This window comes from Aotus nancymaae, unplaced genomic scaffold (genome assembly GCF_030222135.1).
Source record: "Aotus nancymaae isolate 86718 unplaced genomic scaffold, 86718_ANA_hifiasm-v0.15.2.pri h1tg000076l, whole genome shotgun sequence".
Taxonomy (NCBI): Eukaryota; Metazoa; Chordata; class Mammalia; order Primates; family Aotidae; genus Aotus; species Aotus nancymaae.
This window is the reverse complement of record NW_026988491.1, coordinates 3,813,520-3,838,018: the sequence shown is the minus strand read 5'-3', so window position 1 is coordinate 3,838,018 and position 24,499 is coordinate 3,813,520. Positions and strand designations below refer to the sequence as shown.

The 24,499-nt window shown below is 42.0% G+C and overlaps 1 protein-coding gene across 1 annotated transcript in view; it reads right to left on the bottom strand.

The window, feature by feature from the left end:
* ZNRF3 (zinc and ring finger 3) overlaps window positions 1-24,499 on the bottom strand; it is a 170,914-nt gene that overhangs the window by 67,940 nt on the left and 78,475 nt on the right. The window contains exon 2 of the mRNA XM_021666151.2: window positions 1,410-1,535. Coding sequence (XP_021521826.2) covers window positions 1,410-1,535 — 126 coding nt within the window. The remainder of the gene's footprint in view (window positions 1-1,409; window positions 1,536-24,499) is intronic.

Sequence of the window (24,499 nt, the reverse complement as noted above, 5' to 3'; positions counted from 1 at the left end):
GAAGTATCAGGGCCTGAGCCACCTAAAACACCTCAATTCAACTTTGTGAACTGTAAACCAAACAGCTAATAATTCCTGTGGGGTTATTTTTTCCAATGAAGGGCAGGAGAACTTGACAAATGACTTGAAATTATTCAGAAGACAAGAGGGATGCAAAAAACACAAACAGATTAGACCTGTAAGGGTACCTGAGGTCAAAGGTCTTTCAGGAGACACTGGCAGGGGCTACTTCAAGTCTGGGAAAGGCTCCCTCTCTAGCACTCTGCTTCACAACCACCCCTTCTTTCTCCTGGATTTCCCAAGAGAACCTTCAGAGGTCAGGAACCAGGACAGTTTTTTGTCCCAGCTCTCTCCCCAAGGTACCTAGAATGGTAGCTTTTGAGAATACAAAAGATATCCAGCAAGTACTACTATCCTTAGGAGAGAACACCTTTCTCCCAACAAAATCAAAATTCAAATCGCCTTCTCTGAACCTTTCCTTTTTACAAAATGAGGCAGTTTAAACAAAATCATCCAGTTTAAAACAGGCTATTACCTCTCATATTTTAAGACTGTTGATGAGTGGCTTTCCAAAGTAAATTTATATCTTATACTGCAGTCAAAGTAATGCTGACCTTTTTGGCTAAAAAGTCTTTTTCAGTCCTTCTAAATGGAGTGATGGTAGCCAATGGCAGCAAACGTTTACTGAGGACTTACTCTTGTGTGAGGCGTTTGCATCTCCTCTCACCTCCTAACCACCTATGAGGTAAGTTCTAATACAGGACCATAATTGCTGTCTGCCATTCTGAAACCAAAAAAAGCTCTAAAACCCAAACATTTTTCCATAACTTATTCGGCAACAAAACTTAAAGGACCTGAACTCATCTGGAGGCAAAGCTGCCGTGAACTAACACGAGGCTATTTAGATTGTAGTTATCCCACTTAATGTGAAGATCCCTATGGTTTGCTATACAAATGAGAATGTGTTTGGTTACTAAGTGCTTCCCCAGGTCCCTTGGAGGTTACTTAATATAAAATCTATACCCCTTAATGCCTTTCTAAATCCCCCAAATCTCAGAATTCTGAAACATCTGGCCCAGAGTATAAGATAAAGTATCTCTATTATTAACCCATTTCACAGACAAGAGACTGAGACTCCTTGGGGGGAAAGCAACTTGCCCAAGGCCACACAGTGGACCAGAGGTAGAGCCCACTCTGAGACTGGCAGTCTCTCTCAGAGTCTGGGCTTGTAAACACTGGCCTGGGCCACTGCAAGGCATGTCTCAGTCCCCACGTCATACAACTTCAGCTGGGAAAGAGCACTGTGCCGGCATGGCTTTTCTCCATAATCAGCTATTTGAGGAATGCTGAAATGGAAGAGTGGAAAACACCAACCAGAAATGCGGTGAATCCAAGGGCCCGGTGCTTACCTTGCCTAGGACAGTCAGGCATGGTTTCGGGTCCAATTCTGGCTGTTCCAGCTTCACCACTCCTACCCAGCCGTATTCATACAAGTCCTCTTCGTCATTGTTATTACATAGGCCCAGTGGGTGCATCTAGGAGATAAAATGGAAAGAAAACTTCAGCAGGCAAGCTACACTTTTGCCTGACTCACACTGTGTATTTCTCAGCTACTACAGCCAAAAGTAACCTCAAAACTTGAAATTTTAAGAGCGGGACAGTTTTTCAACCCAAGGGGAATCGTATTTCAGCACAATGAGCTGAGCACTGGGAAGAACACAATTGAGCCATTATAAATGTATGTCATGCAAGCTTTTTTACTGCCTTGTAAGTGATGGTGATCCAAAGTGGAAACTGCCCAATAGGATGGAGGGAAAGAAAACAGCACAATTCCCATATAAATGCCAATCTAAATTGCTGTGAAATACCATAAATTTAACACTAAGTAGCAATTACAGATGAGACTAGCTAAGTTAGTATCCAAGATTGTTTGGCTTCTAGACCTCAACAACATGTCTACTTCAACTTACACAAGAGGATCTGGAAACACATCCCCGACTTTATGCAGAGACTACTAGAAATACAACAGAAATCACCAGTGTAATTAACAGGCTGCTTAAAGGCTACCACTGGTTACTGGGAAACAGATAAAATTCTTTGAGGTCTTTTCAAAATTTGCAAAGCAAAATTTGCAAATCAAAATTTCAAAATCAAAGATGGGTAGATAGGCAGTGTCAAACTGCTGTGTGTAAAAGTGCAGTCAAACCAGAACAACCCTAAGCTTTCTGCTCACAGTTCTATTATTAAGTGGTACCAGGCCCTAGAATCCCTAATAACAATCTGAGAAGAGGAAATCCTCAGGGATAAACATAACTTATCAAGAAGTTGATAAGCCTAGCACTGTGTGTGCTAAGCTCTTAAATAAGTGAAAGAAATACGTCTTTAGAGTCATGACAAGTTAGAAACACAAGAGACCTAAGAATCCACTGTAGGCAGAATATGGCACCCAAGATATCTATGTCCTAATCTCCAGAACCTGTGCATAAGTCACCTTACATAGCAAGAGACTGCAGATGTGATTGAGTTTGAGATAGAGAGACTCCCTGAATTATCCAGGTTGGCCCAACACAATCATCACAAAGGTCCTTTTAAGGGAAACAGGGAAGCATGAGAAAGTCGGAGAAGAGATGTGATGACAGAAGCAGAGGCTGATGTGCTTTGAAGATGGAGGAGGGGGCCATTAATCAAGAACTGAGGATGACCTCTAGAAGCTGGCAAAGATGAGAAAATGGATTCCCCCCTCAAGCTTCCAGAAAGAATGTAGCCCTGAAGACCCGTTTGGGACTTTTGACCTCCAGAACTGTAAGAGAATAAATTGTGTTGCTTTAAGCTACTAAGTTTGTAGAAACTTGTTATAGCAGCAAATAGGAAACTAATATGCCCACCTTATCCCCTACTTGTTTTACAGATGAGAACAAAAATTCAAGATAAGTACAGGCAGCAAGTGGCATACCCAGAGGTGACCAGGCCCTTGGATTCACAATCCTTCCCATGCCACTTGTTTACTTTATCCTTCCTTCCTCTGAGAGCTGACTATCCAAAGGGGGAAGACTAAGAGATAAAATCCTTAGAAAAAAAAATTTTCCAGCTCTAAACCCTGTGGTATTCAAGTGTAACATGAGTTTAGTGCAGGCAGCAAGAGCTGCTAGAATGTTGGGGAAGCTTTGTGCAGCAGCTGAGTCTCAAGTGAGCTTCAAAGGCAGAGTTAGACTTATCAAGGCTAAATGAGAGAGGGAAATCGGTTCCAAGCTTGGCGAGGAGTTGCTAAGAGATGATGTAGAACAGGGAGAAGAATTTATCCAGTTTGATGAGTAGGAAGGGTCACTGTCTACACTGAGAAGGAAAGAGAGGGGCTCAAAAACCAGGAGAAAGTCTGGACGCCACGATGGTATTACAGGTTCTTAGGCAGAAGATGGTGCACTGAAAGACGTTATTTTAGGCAGGCAGGTAATTCTCTTCAGTAGTGGTATTTTTGGACTCCAGAGATAGCAATGAGTAGAGGGCAAAGGGTGCACGCCAAAGATGAGAGATCCTTGACAATTCAATGAAACAACAGGAAAGGGGTTGCACAAGCTCATAAGGCAGGTGAGAGGTCATCACTGCTGAGCACAGGGTGCTACAAGGGGCAGCCAGCAGCTGTCTTTATAGTGGGTGAGAGATATCCCACCCCTTGGGAATTCCAAGATGTGAGACAGAGAGCCCTGGGACGAGACACTGTCTTGTCCAATTTTGCATGAGCCTTCAGGCTCACAGAGTTTGCCTGAAGGGCCAATGGAGGTTCTGCGGTGCCATGGGTGGTGCAACCTTTCCCCAGGATGCCCCTGCGGAACTCAGCCCACTCAAGAATGTTCGACAGTTATTAAACAATGAGTAGTCTGAAATGCTGAGACCTCTGACTAGAAAAAGGATGAGCAAGACAGATGAACCAACTATGTCAACAGCTCAGGCACCTCTGACCTCCAGGAAAGGGCTCTAGACCCAGCTCACTCCACCATAGTTCAAGCCAGCTTCCCAAAGTACCAGGTCAAATCATGGTAATGGGAACTAGTATTCCAGGTTATTTTTAACCTGGCCACACAACTTGGAGGATGCCAGATGAATGGCTGCTTTGGGTTACTTATACATTTTTTTTTTTTTGAGATGGAGTTTCATTCCTGTTGCCCAGGCTGGAGTGCAATGGTGCGATCTTGATTCACTGCAACCTCCGCTTCCCAGGTTCAAGTGATTCTCCTGCCTCAGCCATCCTGAGTAGCTGGGATTACAGGCATGTGCCACCACACCTGGCTATTTTTTTGCATTTTCAGTAGACATGGGGTTTCTTCATGTTGGTCAGGCTAGTAGTCTTAACTCCTGACCTCAGGTGATCCTCCCACCTCCACCTCCCAAAGTGCTGGGATTACAGGTGTGAGCCACCGTGCCCGGCTGGTTACTTATACATTTATGGGGTTTGGCCAATGATAAAATATTGCTTTGGAGGAGCAGAGGTATCATCCGGGTCTGAGACCTTGCATCTATATCAAAACCTTACTAAAGAAAGAAGCCAGGCACAAAACACCACATATTGTATGATTCCATTACATGTCCAGAAGAGGCAAATTAATCGACAGAAAGCAAACTAGTGGTTGGTAAGAGCAACAGGGAGGGGGCAAACGAGGAGTGACTGCTCAGTGGGTACAGGGCTTCCTTTTGGGTGAAGAAAATGTTTTGCAACTAGATGGTAGTGAAGATTGCACAACATCATGAACATATTAAATGCCACTGAATTTCATACTTTAAAATGGTGAATTTTATATGAATTTCACAATTTAAAAGATTTAAAAAAAGAAAAAAGCAACTGGCTGTATGCGGTGGCTTATGCCTGTAATCCAAGCACTTTGGGAGGCCAAGGCAGGTGGATCACAAGGTCAGGAGTTTGAGATCAGCCTGACCAAAATGGTGAAACCCCGTCTCTACTAAAAATACAAACATCAGCCAGGCATGGTGGCAGGAACATGTAATCCCAGCTACTTAGGAAGCTGGGACAGGAGAATCGCTTGAACCTGGGAGGCAGAGGTTGCAGTGAGTCAAGATTGCATCACTGCACTCCAGCCTGGGCAACAGAGCAAGACTCGGTCTCAAAAAAAAAAAAAAAAAAAAAAAGCTGGGCATGGTGGCTCACGCCTGTAATCCCAACACTTTGGGAAGCCAAGGTGGATGGATCACCTGAGGTCAGGAGTTCAAGACTAGCCTGGTCAACAGGGTGAAACCCCATCTCTACTAAAAATGCAAAAAAATAGCCAGGTATGGTGGTACATGCCTGTAATCCCAGCTACTCAGGATGTCTGAGGCAGAAGAATCGCTTGAACCTGGGAAGTGAAGGTTGCAGTGAATCAAGATTGCGCTATTGCACTCCAGCCTGGGCAACAGGAATGAAACTCCATCTCAAAAAAAAGCAACTCTCCTAAGAGCTTACTCAGGAATGACTTACGCCCTGCCTAGCACTGCCCTCAGCTAACATGGGGATCTCACAGTGAAGGACAATGCAGTTTCTACCCTTCCAGAGCCTACATGAATTACAGAAGTCCTTCAGGAAACTGTGTCCTGCAGAATACTACCTACCACACAAGATGAAAAACAGGTTCTTAAATAAGTAAGTAACACTGAGAAACTCTTCATAGGGACTCAGGATCCACATGTGTCAATTAAAGCTCTGCAGTGGCCTATGGTCTAAAAAGGCTTTTAACCTTTGCTAAAACAACCATTGCCTACCCTTTGTTTATAAACTTGTTTTGCATTTACTCTGATCACATGATTTCATGGGACACACTTTGAGAGATGCTAAGTTAGCGAGAACACATACACACGCATGACAATAAAGCTACAGTAAACATGATGTGAGGCAAAGCTAAATGTCTGCAAGTGCTTAACATCCATGATGCAAAGACATAAGGCTATGGTAGAAAGAGATGGAGAGGCAGTCGAGGGCAGCTGAAGAAAAGGTGAGACTTGGGAAAGCAGCAGATGTGAAGGACAGGGAGAAGACAAGGAATGGGAACCAAGAGGCAGCTGGAGCCAAAGACGAGATCTGACCCGCTGCAGCCAGTGAGGCAGAAGTGGGCCTGACCAGGCTGGAGGCTTACTCTCTTGGAGGAGCAGAACACACGGCCTCAGGAAAGGCATGTGGAGAGCGAGTCCAGGCATGCAGAAATCTGAACTATGTAAGCCTCAAACACACCCAGGGGTCCCTCAGGGTCATCAGGGTCCCCTCAGGCTGTCAGGCCAGCACCCTGGGCTGCACTTCATTGCCAGGATCTCTCCCTTCCTAAGCAGTCATTCCTTCCCACTGTCCTCCAAACTCCTCTATCAAATCTTCCCAACGCTGGGGTGAATGTTAGCAGCTCAACAATGAAAGCCTTTAAAACCAAAAGGAATTTTTCTAAAGTGCCAGTGGGAGGGATGCTTTAACCCTCTTGTGGAGGGTAACAAAGCCACCAAGATTGCATCTCAGAGGATAAAAAACCTACCTCGCCATCCATTCCACCTTCCCATTTCTACCCTAAATTCCTTCTCTCCTGGGCTCCTTATTCTAGCTTACATCTCCAGTGCAAGTCTGTGAATTTAATCTAACAGGTTCCTTTGACCCACCTACTGAATGCCATATTATATGATTCAGGTCTCTGTCAGCTTGCCCCTGATGACACTATCAGCTTCTGGAAATCACTCCCACCCCAGGCCTCCAGTCATCTCCACCCTAAGAAAGGGTGGAAATTTTCCCAAGGGCTCCAAGTTATGAGCTCAGGAGATACTTTTATAGGGAAGTAGAAGTAGTTATGATATTTATGTGAAATATGTAGAAAATTCATGTGAAAATATTCCTTAGTGAACTGACCTGTCCCAAGGATGGAGTATTCTAGGTAAAGGCATAAAATGCAAATGAACATACTATTTTGTTTGCATTTTATGGGACCGGGAAAGAGGTGTGTTTCCCATTAATTGGACATCTACTATGTTAACTTTTTTTTTTTTTAAGGCAGGGTCTCATTCTGTCACCCAGGTGGGAGTGCAGTTGTGCTATCACAGCTTACTGCAGCCTCGACTTCCTGGGCTCAAGCAATCCTGCCACCTCGTTTATTGACTTTTTTTTTTTTTTTTTTTTTGGTAGAGACAAAGTCTCACTATGTTCCCCAGGCTGGTCTCAAAACTCCTAGGTTCAAGCAATCCTTCCACTCCTCAGCTTCCCAAAGTGCTGGAATTACAGGTGTGAGCTGCTGCGCCTGACCAATTTACACATTTTAATCTCATATTTAATCCAACAGCAAACTCCTGCTGATTGTTGGAATATCAGATGATATAGTAACTAAACTATGTAGATAAGTTGCAAACTAAAACTGTAAATTGGCAACCAATGCAGAATTTAACGGAGTCCATAAAAGTCCTATTAGTCAACAACTGGATTCTACTCAAAGCCAATGGCAAACAATCTAGTTAAGGATTAAAGAAGAAGAAACACGGATGGGAGCTTCCACAGAGAATGATCAAAGGATTAAGGGAGACCTTTGGAAAAAATGAGAGTCCTCTCACCTGGAAAACAACACCCTTTTTTTTTTTTTTTTTTGAGACAGAGTCTCCATTGCCGAGGCTGGAGTGCAGTGGCGCAATCTTGGCTCACTGCAACTTCCACCTCCTGGGTTCACAAGCAATTCTCCTGCCTCAGACTCCTGAGTAGCTGGGATTACAGGTGCCCACCACCACGCTCGGCTAATTTTTGCATTTTTAGTAGAGTCAGGGTTTCACCATGTTGGTCAGGCTGGTCTCGAACTCCTGACCTCAGGTGATCCACCTGCCTCAGCCTCCCAAAGTGCTGGGATAACAGGCGTGAGCCATCGCACCTGGCTAGAAAACAACTCTTGATGATTATGCTGCTGAAGTCAAATATAAGTGAAGGATGCCACATCCACAGTCTTACACAATTTAGCTGAGAATATCCCAACACTGCCCACACAGATTCATTCTTTTTCTCAAAAATCAGTACAAGCCTGCAATTATAATTTAAATTTAAAAATAAACCATTACTTTCATTTTTATTTTTCAAGATACAGCCCCAATGAAACCTTTATTTCTACCATCTCCTAAGAAATACTAGGGCCTAAGCCAGGTATAATGACACACACACCTATAATCCCAGCTACTGAGAGGCTTAGGTGGGAGGATGGTTTGAATCCAGGAGTTTAAGACCAGCCTGGCCAACATACCAACATAGCAAGACTGCGCCTCAATTTTTTTTTTTGAGACAGAGTCTCGCTCTGTCACCAGGCTGGAATACAGAGGCACAATCTCAGCTCGCTGCAACCTCTGCCTCCCGGATTCAATCAATTCTCCTGCCTCAGCCTCCTGAATAGCTGGGCCTACAGGTGCGCACCACCATGCCCAGCTAATTTTTGTATTTTTAGTAGAGACAGGGTTTCACCATGTTGGCCAGGATGGTCTCGATTCTTGACCTCGTGATCTGCCCATCTCAGCCTCCCAAAGTGTTGGGATTACAGGCGTGAGCCACTGTGCCCAGCCTCAATTTTTTAAAAAAGAATGATTAGCCTCTAATTTTAAAATATCCCAAGGTCCTTATCTGGATAACAATCATCTATAGAGAATAAGGACCTTCTCCATAAGAAATTCCTATACTCTCTCAGAGTTTTGGCTAGGCACCGCTTCTACACCATCCCTGCAGTCATCAGGTAAAAACCAGGCGTTATTCACACATGCTGACACCAGCCAGTGACGTAGAGGCAGTGACTACATACAAGACCTGTGTGTGGTTCTCAATGCCTAATCATTCAACATTCATCATAGGATACTTCAGTGTATGGTGTTCAAGCATGTTAACTTTGAACTTAATGTAGCATTTAAGCATTTAAAAGTCACAGGCATTTCTCAGTTTATTTTCTTAAAATATTTGGATGGGTAGGGCTTTCCTAGTCAGATGCTTGACATTACTATTACCTTACTATTTACTTACTTTTGTAAGTAAGTTTTTGCCTTACTATTTTTATGAAAGTTAAAAACAGACAAATTGTGTGTAAGAACTCAAGAACATCAGAAAGAACTACTAATGAAAGCATGAGAAAAAAATCAAATAGATATGGAAACTAAGCTTAGACTGGAACTTGACAAAGACTCCATCGAACAGAGAATACGAAGGGGAAGGATGGCCTGAAATGAGAAGACAAGCAAAACTTCTGGGGCAGATCCACAGAAGAACTTGATGCAAATAATTAATAAGCTACAATGAAAGTCCAAGGATGTAACAGAAAATATGTCCTGGGTTATAACTTTGATTTCGTGCTACTTTTGGTCTTTGTGCAATAACTTTGGGATACTCAACATCTTGCTTAAGTCAATTGAAGGAAAAATGCCTACTCACTCCTTTATCATGAGTTTGAGACTATTATAACTGTGGCTCTTACCCTCTCATTCCTTATTTTGTTCCAAGGGCTATTTTGGGAAGGAAGGGATGAGATTTGAGATCATGCAATCTTGTGTTGAAATCTCACTTTTGCCTTTTACGAGGCACATTACCTAGGCAGATGAGTTGGTTTCTATAAACCTTGATTTTAAAAATTATTTGTATAAATTGAAGTGCAATTTTTGTTACATGGCTATATTGTATAATGGGGAAATCTGGGCTTTTAGTGTATCCATCACCTGAATAATGTACATGGTACATTAAGTAATTTCCCATAATCTACTCCCTTCCACCCATCCTTCTGAGTCTCCAGTGCCTGTACTTCCATACTCTATGTCCCTATCTGTTTTCCATATGGATCTTATCTGTAAAATGGAGACTGTAGCATCTGCCTTAACTGATATGGACAGAGACAGACATACTTAAGGATTAAATGAGTTAAAATACATCAACACAGTAACACTAGTTCTCCTTCACCTTCTCTAGACCTGTCACGTTCATTTGCATTTTATGCCTTTGCCTAGAATTCTCTGCCCTTCAAGACCAACTTAAATGTCACCCCTTCCATTGAGCTTTCTTGAATGCACTAATACTTCTTGTTTCTCAGATGCTTTGTATGGTGCTTACTGGTTCCTACAGCCTCCCCGCTAAGATGGGCACCTACTTCTAGAAAGGCAGTCTTACTGAGAAGTTCTTCTTTCACCCTACCCAGAGCCTTGCACCCAACAGGTGCTCAATAAATGACTGCTGGCTAAACAAATGGCCTCTGGCCTGGAAGCAGGCCTGCTACCATATCTCTTGCTGTTTTGGTGAGTCACTTGGGTCTCTGCACTGCTAAGTGAGGGACCAGGGCAAACAGGTCAGGATTTAATCAACTTGCTACATGAACTCTGAAAGACCTACCTCTTACAGTTATTGACTACTGTCATCAAAGACATTCCCAGGACAAAAATTATTTACTGGCAATGGATTTAGAAGCAATGGCTGCTCCTCCTCGGCCTTGCTGTCAGGCCACAGCAGCCCAAGCACTCTGGGTGGCTACTGCTTTCTACACACAGAGACCACAACACTGCTGCCCTTCACCATGACAGCACCTTGTACGGGCAGAAGAAGGGGAGGGAGAATAGAAGATGTTCTCCCCAAAAAAAGCAAGTCTCAAATTTTCCCAGCTATGTCCAAGCTCAGGCATTGCTGTCAGCCACAACAAAACAAGGAAATAAAACTAAGGAAAAGGCAGGCATGGGATCCAAGCATAGGGACTCCCACAGACTAGAGAAAGAAAAAGAAATCCCAGGACAATGACTTTGCAAGCAGCTTGTTGAATGACAGGTCCAGATGGTACCAGAAGGGTAAGGCTACAGGAGAGCCAAACAAACACAAAACAACAAAAACATGAATCATTACCCAGTGGGTTAGAAGGTACTGAGAAGAGTTTTACAGTTCTGAACAAGAGGATGACAAGTGATAGTTACGGCAAACTAAAGTAAAGGAGGGCCAGGGTGAGGGGAGCAATGACTAACTCCAGAAAAAATGAAAAAGTTAAAGCAGGCTCGTAGCCCATAATCAGGGTATGACCTACATGGCATGAAAGAGAATACTTATAGCCATAAAAATGCAAACCTAGGCCAGGCGTAGTGGTGCATACCTGCAATCCCAGCACTTTGGGAGGTTGAGGCAGGTGAATCACAAGGTCAAGAGATCGAGACCACCCTGGACAACATGGTAAAACCCCATCTCTACTAAAAATACAAAAATTAGCTGGGCGTGGTGGTACATACCTGTAGTCCCAGCTACTTGGGAGGCTGGCAGGAGAATCGCTTGAACCTGGGAGATGGAGGTTGCAGTGAGCTGAGATCACACCACTACACTCCAGCCTGGCAACAGAGAGCAAAAAGAAAAAAAAAAAGCAAACCTCATTCTAAATAATGATTGTGATATAACTATATTGGAAGAATGCAGGAATGAGAAACGGGGGAAGGAGAAGAGTAGAGCGAAAAAATCTTTTTCTACAGGAAGAGGTAAACAAATTATTCTGCAGTTGACTAAAAGAGTTACTCATAGAAATTTAGAAAGATTCACAGAGATGAAGAGCAAAAGAAGCCACTAAAGAATTGAAAATAGTTACCTCTGGGAATAGCAATCAGGGGTGGTGAAGGTGGAACAAGATAATGCTCTTTTTTATTATAAGCCATGATGTATGTTTTGTCTTTATTATAAACAGATATGTGAACTATTTTGATCAAAAAATTTATGCACTACTGGAAATAACAAGTCCCTTCCTCCAAGTATTCCAGTAGATTCTATGGGTCCTCACTGGAAAAGGCAGGGAAGGATTTCATCAGGCCCAAAAGATACCCCCACAAGCTCCCTGCACTGGGGAGCAGACATCTGAAGGGAGACTTTGAGATGGCTATTCTGGGAGCCATCCAGGACGTGGGCTGGGGATGATTCAGGGAGACATGGTAAGAGAAAGAACCAGCACCCTTCACAACCAAAAATAGCTCCCAAGTGGCATCAGAGTGTGATAAAGATTTGGGTGTTACAGAGACAGCAGACACAATAACCAGGGTGATTGTTCTGAGAAGCTCCAATTTTCTCCCAGACACAATATAACCTTTAGAAGAGGCACTGAACATCCCACTTGCATTTCTGAATAGTTACTAAGGCAAAATGTTACAAACAAGCAATGCATATACCTGACCATCTCTGGTACCGGGTATCAAACAACTAGTTTTATGTTTAAATATGAAGATGAACTTTCTTCAACTTCTCAGAGCCCAACGAGATTGACTATCATGGTTTCAGGTGGTTTCATGTTTTATTAATGGACAAAGAAGCTAGGGGAACTTTGAAGCCAAAGGCCTATGTCAGACAAGGTTAAATATCTGGAGAAAAAGACTATGTTCCCTTGAGTATGGTACATCAAGCCAAACTTTGAAACCAAGACCAGCTCTTTAAGAAGCTTTCAGTACAAAATTCTTGAGATATACTGGTACACTTTCCACATGCCTGAAAGGGCAAAACTGAAACTAGGGCTAGTGGTGCTTTTATCCAAGGTTACAATATCTCTACACTAGGCTGAGAGTTTAAAATAACTTCAAAAGAGCCGCCTGCTTCTAAGTGGGTTACTGTTACACAGGAGCCAAACACTAAACTAATAGAAGGACGAGACATTTCACTCTGTAATATTATCTCATCAAAAAATTCCTAGGGATTTAAAAGGGAAACTTTCTTCCTTTTGTTCTTTTGCCACTGTCAGCTAGGGTAGGGTGTCGCTGTGGTACAGTTTCACATCAGTCCCAGACCTTTTCTTAAAAGGTGTGGTGGCTAGAACCAAGACTTATAATTTATGTGAAGGAATAGAAGGACAACCCCACCCATTTTTCTCTTCAATCCTAAGGATTTTTTTATTTCCTCTTCTATATACAAAGAAACGGACAATTCTTTTGCTCTTTGAACAAACAGCCTATAAACCTTTTTCTGGATCTAGAATCAGAACCTGAATACAGTTTTTCTCCCTGTTGTCATAGCAATGAGGGTAACTGTGATGGGTCAGAAACTGCCCCAGACACCAAAAAGCTGCTGGCTGTTGCTGCTGTTTCATAGAGAATTCCAGCCGGGAACTGCCTGAGGACTGCGGAGTTCTCTCAGCTGACGACTCTGGCTTTCAGAACACTCAGCTAGAGTCTCCCCCAGTGGGTATCACTTTTTTTTGAGAAAAAACAAGAAGAGCTTCTATCCCTATTTGACTTCTCTGTATCAAATGAACAACTGAGAAGTGACCTGTCAGAAACTAGGGGAAGCAGCAAGCATTTCAAATCCACCGTCTCTCTTGAGTATCTCCCATGCCCTGGAATTTCGTCAGAGAATTATGTTGAAACTTATGTACGGCCCATGCATATCTCATGTCTGACTTTACAAACCCTCGCTTAGAATGACTTGCTAGTTTCAAATAGGCGCTTTGTAAGTTAAAATTTTTAAAAAGTATCCAGCAGACTATAGAAACCTTAAGCTAAATTAATTCTTCTAAATTCATTCTTTTTTTTTTTTTTTTTTTTTTTTTGAGACGGAGTTTCGCTCTTGTTACCCAGGCTGGAGTGCAATGGCGTGATCTCGGCTCACCGCAACCTCCGCCTCCTGGGTTCAGGCAATTCTCCTGCCTCAGCCTCCTGAGTAGCTGGGATTACAGGCACGCGCCACCGTGCCCAGCTAATTTTTTGTATTTTTAGTAGAGACGGGGTTTCACCATGTTGACCAGGATGGTCTCGATCTCTTGACCTCGTGATCCACCCGCCTCAGCCTCCCAAAGCTAAATTCATTCTTAAAGTGACTCATGTGCCTACCAGATGACAAGTATTGTTCTCTACATAGAAATTCACTGACACAGTTTTACTTCAAATTGCAAGGCAACTAACTAATAAAGGACACTTGATCATTCTTACTATGAAAAGGATTAGGTGCCTAAACACACCAAAGAGTTACTAAATTAAGATGAAATGCAATACTATCAAACAACAAATCATTCAAACTACATGATGCTGAACTGAAACTAGAAAATAAGTGAAAAAGAAATTCCAAAGCTACAGTTATTTATTTTTTATTGGGACAAGGTCTCACTTTGTCACCCAGGCTGGAGTGTAGAGGTGCAATCTTGACTCACTGCAGACAAGACTTCCTCCTGCGTCAGTCCCCCAAGTAGTTGGGATTACAGGCATGCACCACCATGCCCAGCTAATTTTTGTATTTTTAGTAGAGATAGAGTCTTGCTATGTTGTCCAGGCTGGTCTTGAACTCCTGGGCTCAAGTAATTCATCCGTCTCTGCCTCCAACAGTGCTGGGATAACAGGTGTGAGCCACCACACCCAGTCTATTTATTGATTTTTTTCAGACAGGGTCCCAGTCTGTTGCCAATGCTGGAGTACAGTGGCATGATTTTTGCTCACTGCAACCTCTGCCTCATTTATGTTTTTATAAGATCTTAACATGACATGGACTAGGAATTACATAAAGATATATTTAAAAATCATTAATAAATCCTGTTCGGATGGGGAACAGCAAAGGAGAGAAAGACTTAGTACGGTCATCCTTAAGTTATTGTGAAAAATGATGAAGCAATATGAGCTAAGTCAATTCCTTTAGGACAATTAGTGAACTAGATGGTGACAGTGGGGGCAGAAAGTACAAATGTATTTTTAAAACTTCTCCATATGAGCAGGTACAGAACGAAGATACACAGCAAGGAATGAAATGGCCGAGAGTTAAGGGATATACACAACTAATTTATAGCAAGAAAACAGAATCACCATCCACCTTATTGGTGATGAATACAAGAGCAAAATCAGCCAAGTAAAACAGCTGCTAAACCCCTGGGACAAACACATTCTGGTCATGCTGCAAATTGGCTCGATTTGGGGGGAAACGGTCTGGCAATGAGACAATGCCCAAGCTTCTTATGTCTTTCCCCCAACAATTTCAATTTTCGAACAGACCCCGAGGTCTGCTTTTCTTTTGTTTTTTTTTGTTTTTTTTTTGAGACGGAGTTTCACTCTTGTTACCCAGGCTGGAGTGCAATGGCGTGATCTTGGCTCACCGCAACCTCGGCCTCCTGGGTTCAGGCAATTCTCCTGCCTCAGCCTCCTGAGTGGCTGGGATTACAGGCATGCACCACCATGCCCAGCTAATTTTTTGTATTTTTAGTAGAGACGGGGTTTCACCAGGTTGACCAGGTTGGTCTCAATCTCTTGACCTCGTGATCCACCTGCCTCGGCCTCCCAAAGTGCTGGGATTACAGGCATGAGCCACCGCGCCCGGCCCCTTCTTTTGTTTTTTTAAAGACAGAGTCTTGCTCTGTTGCCCAGGCTGGAGTGCAGTGGCGTGATCTCAGCTCACTGCAATCTGGGTTCAAGTGATTCTCCTGTCTCAGCCTCCCGAGTAGCTGGGATTACAGGAATGCACCACCACACCCAGCTAATTTTTGTATTTTTAGTAGAGACAGGGTTTCACCATGTTGGCCAGGCTGGTCTTGAACTCCTGACCTTGTAATCTGCCCACCTTGGCCTCCCAAAGTGCTAGGATTAACGGCATGAGCCACTGCACCCAGCCAAAGCAGTAACTTCAAATGATGAAATCTTTAAGTAGCCCTCCTCTAAACCGTGAAAACTTAGAAAGAAAAAAAAAGTTCTCCCAAAGACTATATAATCAAACAATCAAACAAAACAATGTTTATAATTTATGGGATATATGTACCACAATAAGGATAATGATGAAGATAACATAGTATTCGAAGTATGAAATTTTAAGAAAAGTTAATGTGCAGATTTAAAAATCATATCTGCCCATAATCTCAGCACTTTAGGAGGCCAAGGTGGGAGGATTACTTGAACCCAGGAGTTTGGGACTAACCTGGGCAACACAGTAAGGCCCTCGTCTCTACAAAAATTAAAAAATTAGCCCAGCATGGTGGCATGCACTTGTGGTCTCTGCTATTCGGGAGGCCGAGGTGGGAGGATTGCTTGCGCATGGAAGGTTGAGACTGCACTGAGCTAAGATCTGGCCACTGCGCTCCAGGCTGGACAACAAGAGTGAGACCCTGTCTCAAAAAAATAAAAAAAAATAAAAAAAATCACATCTGTATCTAGAGAAAAACTAAAAGGAAACAAAGAATTTTCAAGGTTAACGGACTGGAGAGTAAGAATAGTACAAGATTTTTTCTTTTTTTGGATTCTACTACTCATTCAAACCAACATTTGCTGAGTACTGACCTTGTGGCTGGACCCCAGGCAAGGAACAGTACTTAAAACCTGAGCCTTCCTTTACTGTAATGTTTAATCAGGAGTTTGGAAACAATTATAAAATGTATATGCATCTGTTGACAGGACAGGTGACCAAAATTTGAAGCTAACCAGGGCTTTTCCCATAAATTGGCTCTATGTATAACACGGTTTAAAAGTAACAAATGGCAATATTAAGTAGTAATATGCATTGTCAAACAGATGCATTCCTTTCCCACCAGGATTCCTGATATTTGGGGAATTTCTTATAAGGAACCAATGGGATGTATTGGTTTGTTGTAACCTTGAGTAGTTTTCTGAATGCAAAAGGAAGGCAAGCCCTTGAGAGGCAGGTTCACTACCTTTCAATCAAGATTTTAAGTTCATTCCTTTTTCTTTTTAAAAATTTCTTTCACTGGAAAAACATAGAAACAAAAATGGAATAAATAATTCAACATGTGCCAAGTAACCATTCTGAGTAGGGGATTCTCAACACAGTGTTAAGAGCAGGCACTTTAGTGAAGGGCCTAAGGCAGAGCCTCTGATTCTCCGCTCCCTGATTATGCTATGCTGTGATGTGCTATGATGAACAAGGGCTTTGAGCCACACTGAACCATGGTGGATCCCAGTACTGCCTCTTCTGTGTGACTTTAGAGTCACATAACCTCATCTGAAGGGCAGTCCTGATCCTGCTGATTCTGCTTATATTTCTGAGGATTAGATACAAAGAGGCCCGTGTACCTGGCATGCAAAAAGTAGGGCAATAGATATCACACCAAAAGCATAGGCAACCAAAGAAAAAATAGACAAAATCAACTTCATCAAAATTAAAAACTTTTGTGCTGTAAAGGACACCATCAAGAAAGTGTAAAAAAGGCCAGGCACCGTGGCTCATGCTGTAATCCCAGCACTTTGGGAGGCCAAGGTAGGAGGATCATTTGAGCCCAGGAGTTTAAGACCAATTTAAGTAACATAGCAAGATTCTGGTCTCCATAAAAAATTTTAAAAATTAGCCAGGTGTGGCAGTTCATGCCTGTAATCTTGGCTACTTGGGAGGCTGAGGCAAGAGGACTGAGTCCACAAGTTTGAGGCTGCACTAGCCATGATGGCGCCACTGCACTCCAGCCTGGAGACAGCAAGGCCCTGTCTCTAAAAATAAATTTAAAAAAATAAGTAAATAATTTAAAAGTATAAAACCCACAGAAAAAAATATATGTGAACTTTTACAACTCAATAATAAAAAGACAAATTATTCAATTAAAAATGGGCATAGGATCTAAATACGTATTTCTCCAAGAGATATGCAAATGTCAACAAGCACATAAAAAGATGCTCATCATCATTAGCCATCAAGGAAATGCAAATCAACACTATAAAGATATCATATCATACCAAGTGTTGGCTAGAATGTGGAGTAATTAGAACCCTCAAACACTGCTGATGGCAATGCAGAATGGAGCAGCCACTTTGGAAAACAGTCTGGCAGCTCCTCAAAGGCTTCAACATAGAGAGACCATATGACACCCAGCAATTCCACTACTAAGTATATACTCAAGAGAAAAGAAAACATGGCCAAAGAAATTTGTACATGAATGTTCATAGCAGCATTATTCATAATAACCAAAGAGTGGAAACCATGTAAATGTCCACCAACTGATGAACGGAAACAAAGTGTGGTTAACCGACACCACGGAATATTATTTGGCCACAGAAGTGAACAGAGTAGTGATACATGCTACAACAGGGATAAACCTTGAGAACATGCTGAGTAAAAGAAGCTAGTCGCAGAAGTTGACATCTTATATGATTCTATTATATGAAAGCCCAGAATAGGAAAATCTACAGAGACAGTCAATTCATGGTTACTTAGCACTGGGGAGGTAGAAGAATGGGAGGACAGGGGAGTGAGAGCTAAAGGTACAGGGTTTCTTTCTGAGGTGATTAAAATATTCTAAAATAGATTGTGGTAATGGCTGTACAACTCTGAATATACTAAAAGCCACTGAATTATACACTTTATATAGGTGAATTATATGGTATGTGAATTATATCTCAATAAAGCTGTTATTAAGGAATTATGCAAATAAAGGGTAAATGGGGAGAAAGGGAAAAATATAGTGGGGCAAGACTCTAATTATCACCAGTGGAGTCATGTGATGAAAAGAACAGGCTGGGCGCAGTGGCTCATGCCTATAATCCCAGCACTTTGGGAGGCCACGACAAGAGGATCACTTAAGCCAGGAGTTTGAGACCAGCCTCGGCAACACGGAGAAACGCTGTCTCTACAAAAAATAAGGCAGGTGTGATGGTATAAACCTGTAATCCCAGCTGCTCGGGAGGCTGAGGTGAGAGGATTGCTTGTGCCCAGGAGTTCAAGGTGACAGGTGACCTGTTGTGGTGCACTGCACTCCTGCCTGAATGACAGAGAAACCATCTCTTAAAATTTTCTTATTTTAAAAAAGAATGCAGCTGAGCTCCACTACTCCAGGCAATTACTTTATTTCCCCAAGGTTGTTTCCTCATCTGTAAAGTAAGAATGGTGCCAGCCCCACCTGAGTGAGATCGCACAAGTCAATGTCCTTAATAAACACAAGTCTTACATCCTGTGGGATGTCAGTCTTTATTCTACCATGATTAGGGCTTATGAGGCACGGAAAAGAACCACTTTCATGCCAGCTGTCTTAAAAGGGCACTGTATCTTAGGTTCTTGGATTTTTTTTTTTTTTTTTTTTTGAGATGGAGTTTCGCTCGTTACCCAGGCTGGAGTGCAATGGCGCAATCTCGGCTCACCACAACCTCTGCCTCCTGGGTTCAGGCAATTCTCCTGCCTCAGCCTCCTGAGTAGCTGGGATTACAGGCACACGCCACCATGCCCAGCTAATTTTTTGTGTTAATAGAGACGGGGTTTCACCATGTTGACCAGGATGGTCTCGATCTCTTGACCTCGTGATCCACCCGCCTCGGCCTCCCAAAGTGCTGGGATTACAGGCTTGAGCCACCGTGCCCGGCCGGTCCTTGGATTTTTAATGCCTAGTTCTGAGCCAGACCTGAATCAGAAGAACAGTTTCCTTTTTCTTCACCGGGTCATCTGTTTATGAATTAAAAGCCCATCTATATAACTGAGGCTGCTGGTGATAATCAAGTGGTCAGCACTGGAATTCTTGTGACTTTTGGTTGGGTTGTAGCGCTCCACAGTACAGTTCTTATTCTAAGAATGCTCTCATCGTTCATAGCCTGAATTCAGAAATTTAAAAAAAAAATTGTTTGAGACAGGAGCTTGCTCTATTGCCAAGGCTGGGGTACAGTGGCGCCATCATAGCTCACTGCAGCCTCAAACTCCTGGGTTCAAGCAATCCTTTCACCTTAGCCTCCCAACTCGCTAGGACTTCAGGCTTACGCCACCACACCCAAAAAAACAAACACAGACTTAACTGAGGTATTTTACATACAATAAACTAATCATTTACAGATAACAATGTGTAGTAAGTTTTGACAAGTGTAGACATCAGTGAAACCATGACCACTATCAAGATCCAAAACATTTTCATCATCCCTGAAAGCTTCTTGTTCCCTGGTGGTCCATTTCTTCTTCCAGCCCATACCCAATCACTGATCTGATTTCTGTTACTAAGTAAGTTAGTTTGTATTTTCTAGAATTCCACGTAAATGGAAACATGAATTACGTACTCTTTTTGAGGGGAAGGGAAGAACCCTGTGTCCTTTGATTCAGCATCATGTTCTTGAGGTTCATCCATTTACCAGTGTTTTGCTGCTTTTTACTGCAGAGTAGTAGTCCACCGTATGGGTGCACCACCTTTCATCTACTCATCCGTTGATGGACATTGGATTGTCTCCACTTTTTCACTATCACAAATAAAGCTGCTATGGATATTTGAGTAGAAGATTTGCACAGACAAATGTTTTTATTTCTCTTTTATAAATACCTAGGAGTGGAATGTCTGGGTCACATGGTAGGTGTATGTTGAGTTTTGTAAGAAATTCCAAACTGTTTTCCAGAGGAACAGTGCTATTTTGGATTCCCAAAAGTAAGGTATGAGAGTTCCCAATGTTCCGCTTCCACTGACGCTTTTTATTATCAGCCTTTTAATTTTAGCCATTCTAGTGCCATGTAGCAGTATCTCATTGTGGTTTTATTTTGCATTTACTGATGCCTAACGTTGTTTAGCAACTTTTCATGTGTTTACTTCCCATCCCTATCTCTTCTTTGTAAAGTCTCTATTCAAACCATTTACCTGCTTTTAATTGGGTTGAATACTTATTGAATTTTCAGAGTTCCTTCTATATTCTGAATAAGTCTTCAGTCTTCTTTTGAGTCTTACAGTAATCATCATATCTTTATAGTCAGGTAAGAAGACCTAATTTTCATTTCACTATTTAAAACTGGGCTTCCTCCAAAACAAACCTATTCTGTCATTTTCCACTTCTCAAGTAATGGCATTTCATTCCTTGGAGTCATCCTTAACTCCTTTCTCCCCTACCCACATCCAACCCTTCAGCAAATTCTGCTGGCTCTACCTACAAAATCTATTCAGAATCCAACCACTTTCCACCACCTCCCCTACTTCCACCCTGTTCCAAGACCCCTTCACTTCTCCTCTGGGTTACTGCCAGAGCTCCTAACTGCTCTCCCTTCAACAACTCCACTCTCTGACACTGCCCCTTCCCCAGTCTTTTCTCAAATACAGTAGCCAGAGCAATCCTGTTAGAATATAATCACACCAGGTGACTACTCTGTGTAAGTTACCACTGGCTTCCTAGCTACTTATGAATCCCTGGAAAACCCTGGGTGTCTGATCTGCGATGACCTTTCTCCTCTCTCTTCTGCCAGTCTCTTTCTTGTTCACCCTATCCAGCTACACTGGCCTCCCTTCTGTTCCACCCACATGCCAGACCTGCCTATCATAGGGTTTTTGCACTTGCTCTTGTTCCCTCTGCCTGGAATAATTTCCCCCCTAGGCTTGACTCTGTCCTTACCTCCTTTACATATCACCTTCTGCTCAGAGTATAAGTTTATTTTTGATTCAGTTTCCCTCCCCTCCATTCCAAACATCAAATATAAAAATAAAATGAAAGGTGTACATTACACTTTAAAACAAGATAAACATATCTGGGGGTGGGGAGTGAAGAACAGAACAGAATAAAGCAAAGATGAATGCTGAAGCCACAGTCCTGCTGCGCTTTGAGTCTGAATGAAAGTAGGTGGTGGTGCTAGGAACTCTATTCTGGTGGACTGGAAACTAAAAGTAGCCCAAGTGGGGAGGGATGGGAGCCACTGTCCTTACTTAAAACCAAGGTTTGGGCTAGGCTGCCCCAGCTATGAAAGAAGACTGAAAACATCTGACAATTACAGCTCACAGTGAAGCCTAGGATGTTACAAAGAAGCATGTACAATCTACAGCTCACATGTGAGCTAAGGCCACCTGGAGGCATGAAGACTGAAGTTTATCTGTGTCTCTATGTCCTGGGGGGTTCTGACTTGTCAATATGAGACCTGCTTAAAGATCCTTGGAGAAGTAACCACAAAGCTGTTAGGGGAGCGATGGTACAGAGAAGACCACTTCCTCCAACTAACTCTGACTCTGAGTTTGCAAACCCAATTTCCAAAACACCAAAGGAAAACTAACTTAAGAAGAGAGCCAACAAAATTAACACTGGGGGGTTAACTTATCTGAGATTAAATGAAAACAGGGAAGTCTGACAATGAGTTTTGTTTTATTTATTTATTTTTTGAGACGGAGTTTCACTCCTGTTGCCCAGGCTGGAGTGCAGTAACAAGATCTCAGCTCCCTGCAACCTCTGCCTCCTGGATTCAAGCAATTCTTCTGCCTCAGCCTCCAGAGTAGCTGTTATACAGGTGTGTGCCACCACTTCTGGCTAATTTTGTATTTTTAGTGAGATGGGGTTTCACTATGTTGACCAGGCTGGTCTTGAACTCCTGACTTCAGGTGATCCACCCACCTTGGCTTCCCAAAGTGCTGGGATTACAGGCGTGAGCCACCATGCCTGGGCTGACAATGACTTTTAAATATGTTTTAGAAATTATGGGATATGAAAAACAAAATTATGGCTGTAAGAAAGAATAAGGAAATATGAAACACAACAGGCAGAAAGAAAATATTAATACATGGATATTAAAAAAAATAATGTATACATGTTGGAAATAAAAAACAGACACTGAAATTTAAATCTTAAATAATAATTCAGACTGGACAAAGATGAAGATAGGATTAGTGAACTGGAAGACAAGCTGAGTAAGTCACTCAGAATGCAGTAGAAGAATAAAAATAAGGCTGGGCACAGTGGCTCACGTCTGTAATCCTGACACTTTGGGAGGTTAAGGCAGGTGGATCACAAGGTCAAGAGATCAAGACCATCCTGGCCAACATGGTGAAACCTCATCTCTACTAAAAATACAAAAATTAGCTGGGTGTGGTAGTGGGTGCCTGTAATTCCAGCTACTCAGGAGGCTGAGGCAGGAGAACTGCTTGAACATGGGAGGCAGAGGTTGCAGTGAGCTGAGATCACAACAGAATGAGACTGCATCTCAAAAAAAAAAAAGTAATGAGCGACACAGAGGGCAGACCTAAGCCTCTAACACAGCTTTGATAGGTATCCAGGGAAGAGTACTAGAGTGGTGGCAGACCACCCTATTCAGAGAGATGAAGGCTATGAACTTTCCAGAAGTGAAATAAAACATAAGTTTTCAGACCAAAAACAGAGCGCTTTGCTCCACCAGAGATACATATACATATAAGTATATATATATGTGCGTATGTGTGTGTGTGTGTGTATACACATAAACATTTTTTTTTTTTTTTTTTGAGACAGGATTTCACTCTGTCACCTAGGCTGGAATGCCGTGGTGCGATCTCAGCTCGCTGCAGCCTCAACCTCCCGGGCTCACATGATCAGTCCCACCTGAGTAGCTGGGACTACAGGTGTGTGTTACTACGCCTGGCTAATTTTCATCTTTTTTGTAGAAACAAGGTTTCACTATGTTGCCCAGGCTGGTCTCCAACTCCTGGACTCAAGTGATCCACCCACCTTGGCCTCTCAAAGTGCTGGGATTACAGGCGTGAGCCACTGCACCCAGTCTCAACAGGATGTATTAAATCCATAAATTCACTCTGTGCCCGGCCTGTGATTTTTTTACTTTATAAACTTTTTAATTTTTTTAACTTTTGTAATAACCCTTAATAACACTCTAATAATAAACACATTGTACAGCTGTACAAAAATTTTTTTCTTTATATCCCTATTTCATAAGCTTTTTTCTATTTAAATTTTTTTTTTTACTTTTTAAACTTTTTCATTAAAAATTAAGACATACACATTAGCCTAGGCCTACACAAAGTCAGTATCATCAATATCACTTCTTCCAGGTCCATATCTTGTCCCACTGGAAGGTCTTTAGGTGCAGTAACACACATAGAACTGTCATCTCCTATGATAACAATGCTTTATTCTGGAATACCTCCTGAAGGACCTGCCTGGGGCTATTTTACCACTAACTTCTTTTTTAATAAGTAGAAGAGTATACTATAACAATAAAAATATAGTATATATATTATATATTATATACTATATATAGTATATATGTGTGTATATATGTACTATATATATAGTATACTATATAAAAATATAGTATAGTATAACAATAAAAATATAGTATACTATAACAATAAAAATAAAAAAAATACTGAGTCATAGAAATTTTTCAGTTCCATTTTAATCTTTAAGTAACCACTGTTGTATATGTGGTCTGTTGTTGACCGAAACGTCATATGCGACACACAACCATAGTCAGTAGTTTTCACTCTGTTCACTCTGTTGAATTTTAAATATTTAGTTTTTAATGTTTTTCCTTTTTAGTTAGATAAGGACCTCAGATCTTTACAAAGGGCAGAATTAGGCTTTTGCCCATCAGGGCTTTGGGGAAAATATCTGAAAGAAGACAGGAGATGTAGTGGGAAGATCACCAATTTATGGAGTGGGTAGAGCTTGCTTGCAATGCAGGTGCGATGGGTGGATTTATTATGCAGTAAAGTCATCAAGTTTATACTTTTTCAAGAAATCAAGGGGTTGAGGTATAAAACAGTAACAATACATCAAATATTAGCCTAAAAAGTAGTATTTCTCTCCCTCTTCCTGCAAAATGTGATCACCATCCTGAATTTGGCATTTTCATGTCCACTGCTACATCTAGCTTAATTTGTCCAGCATTTCACTAAATGTATTACCAACACTTGCATATTCTTAAATTGGGGTC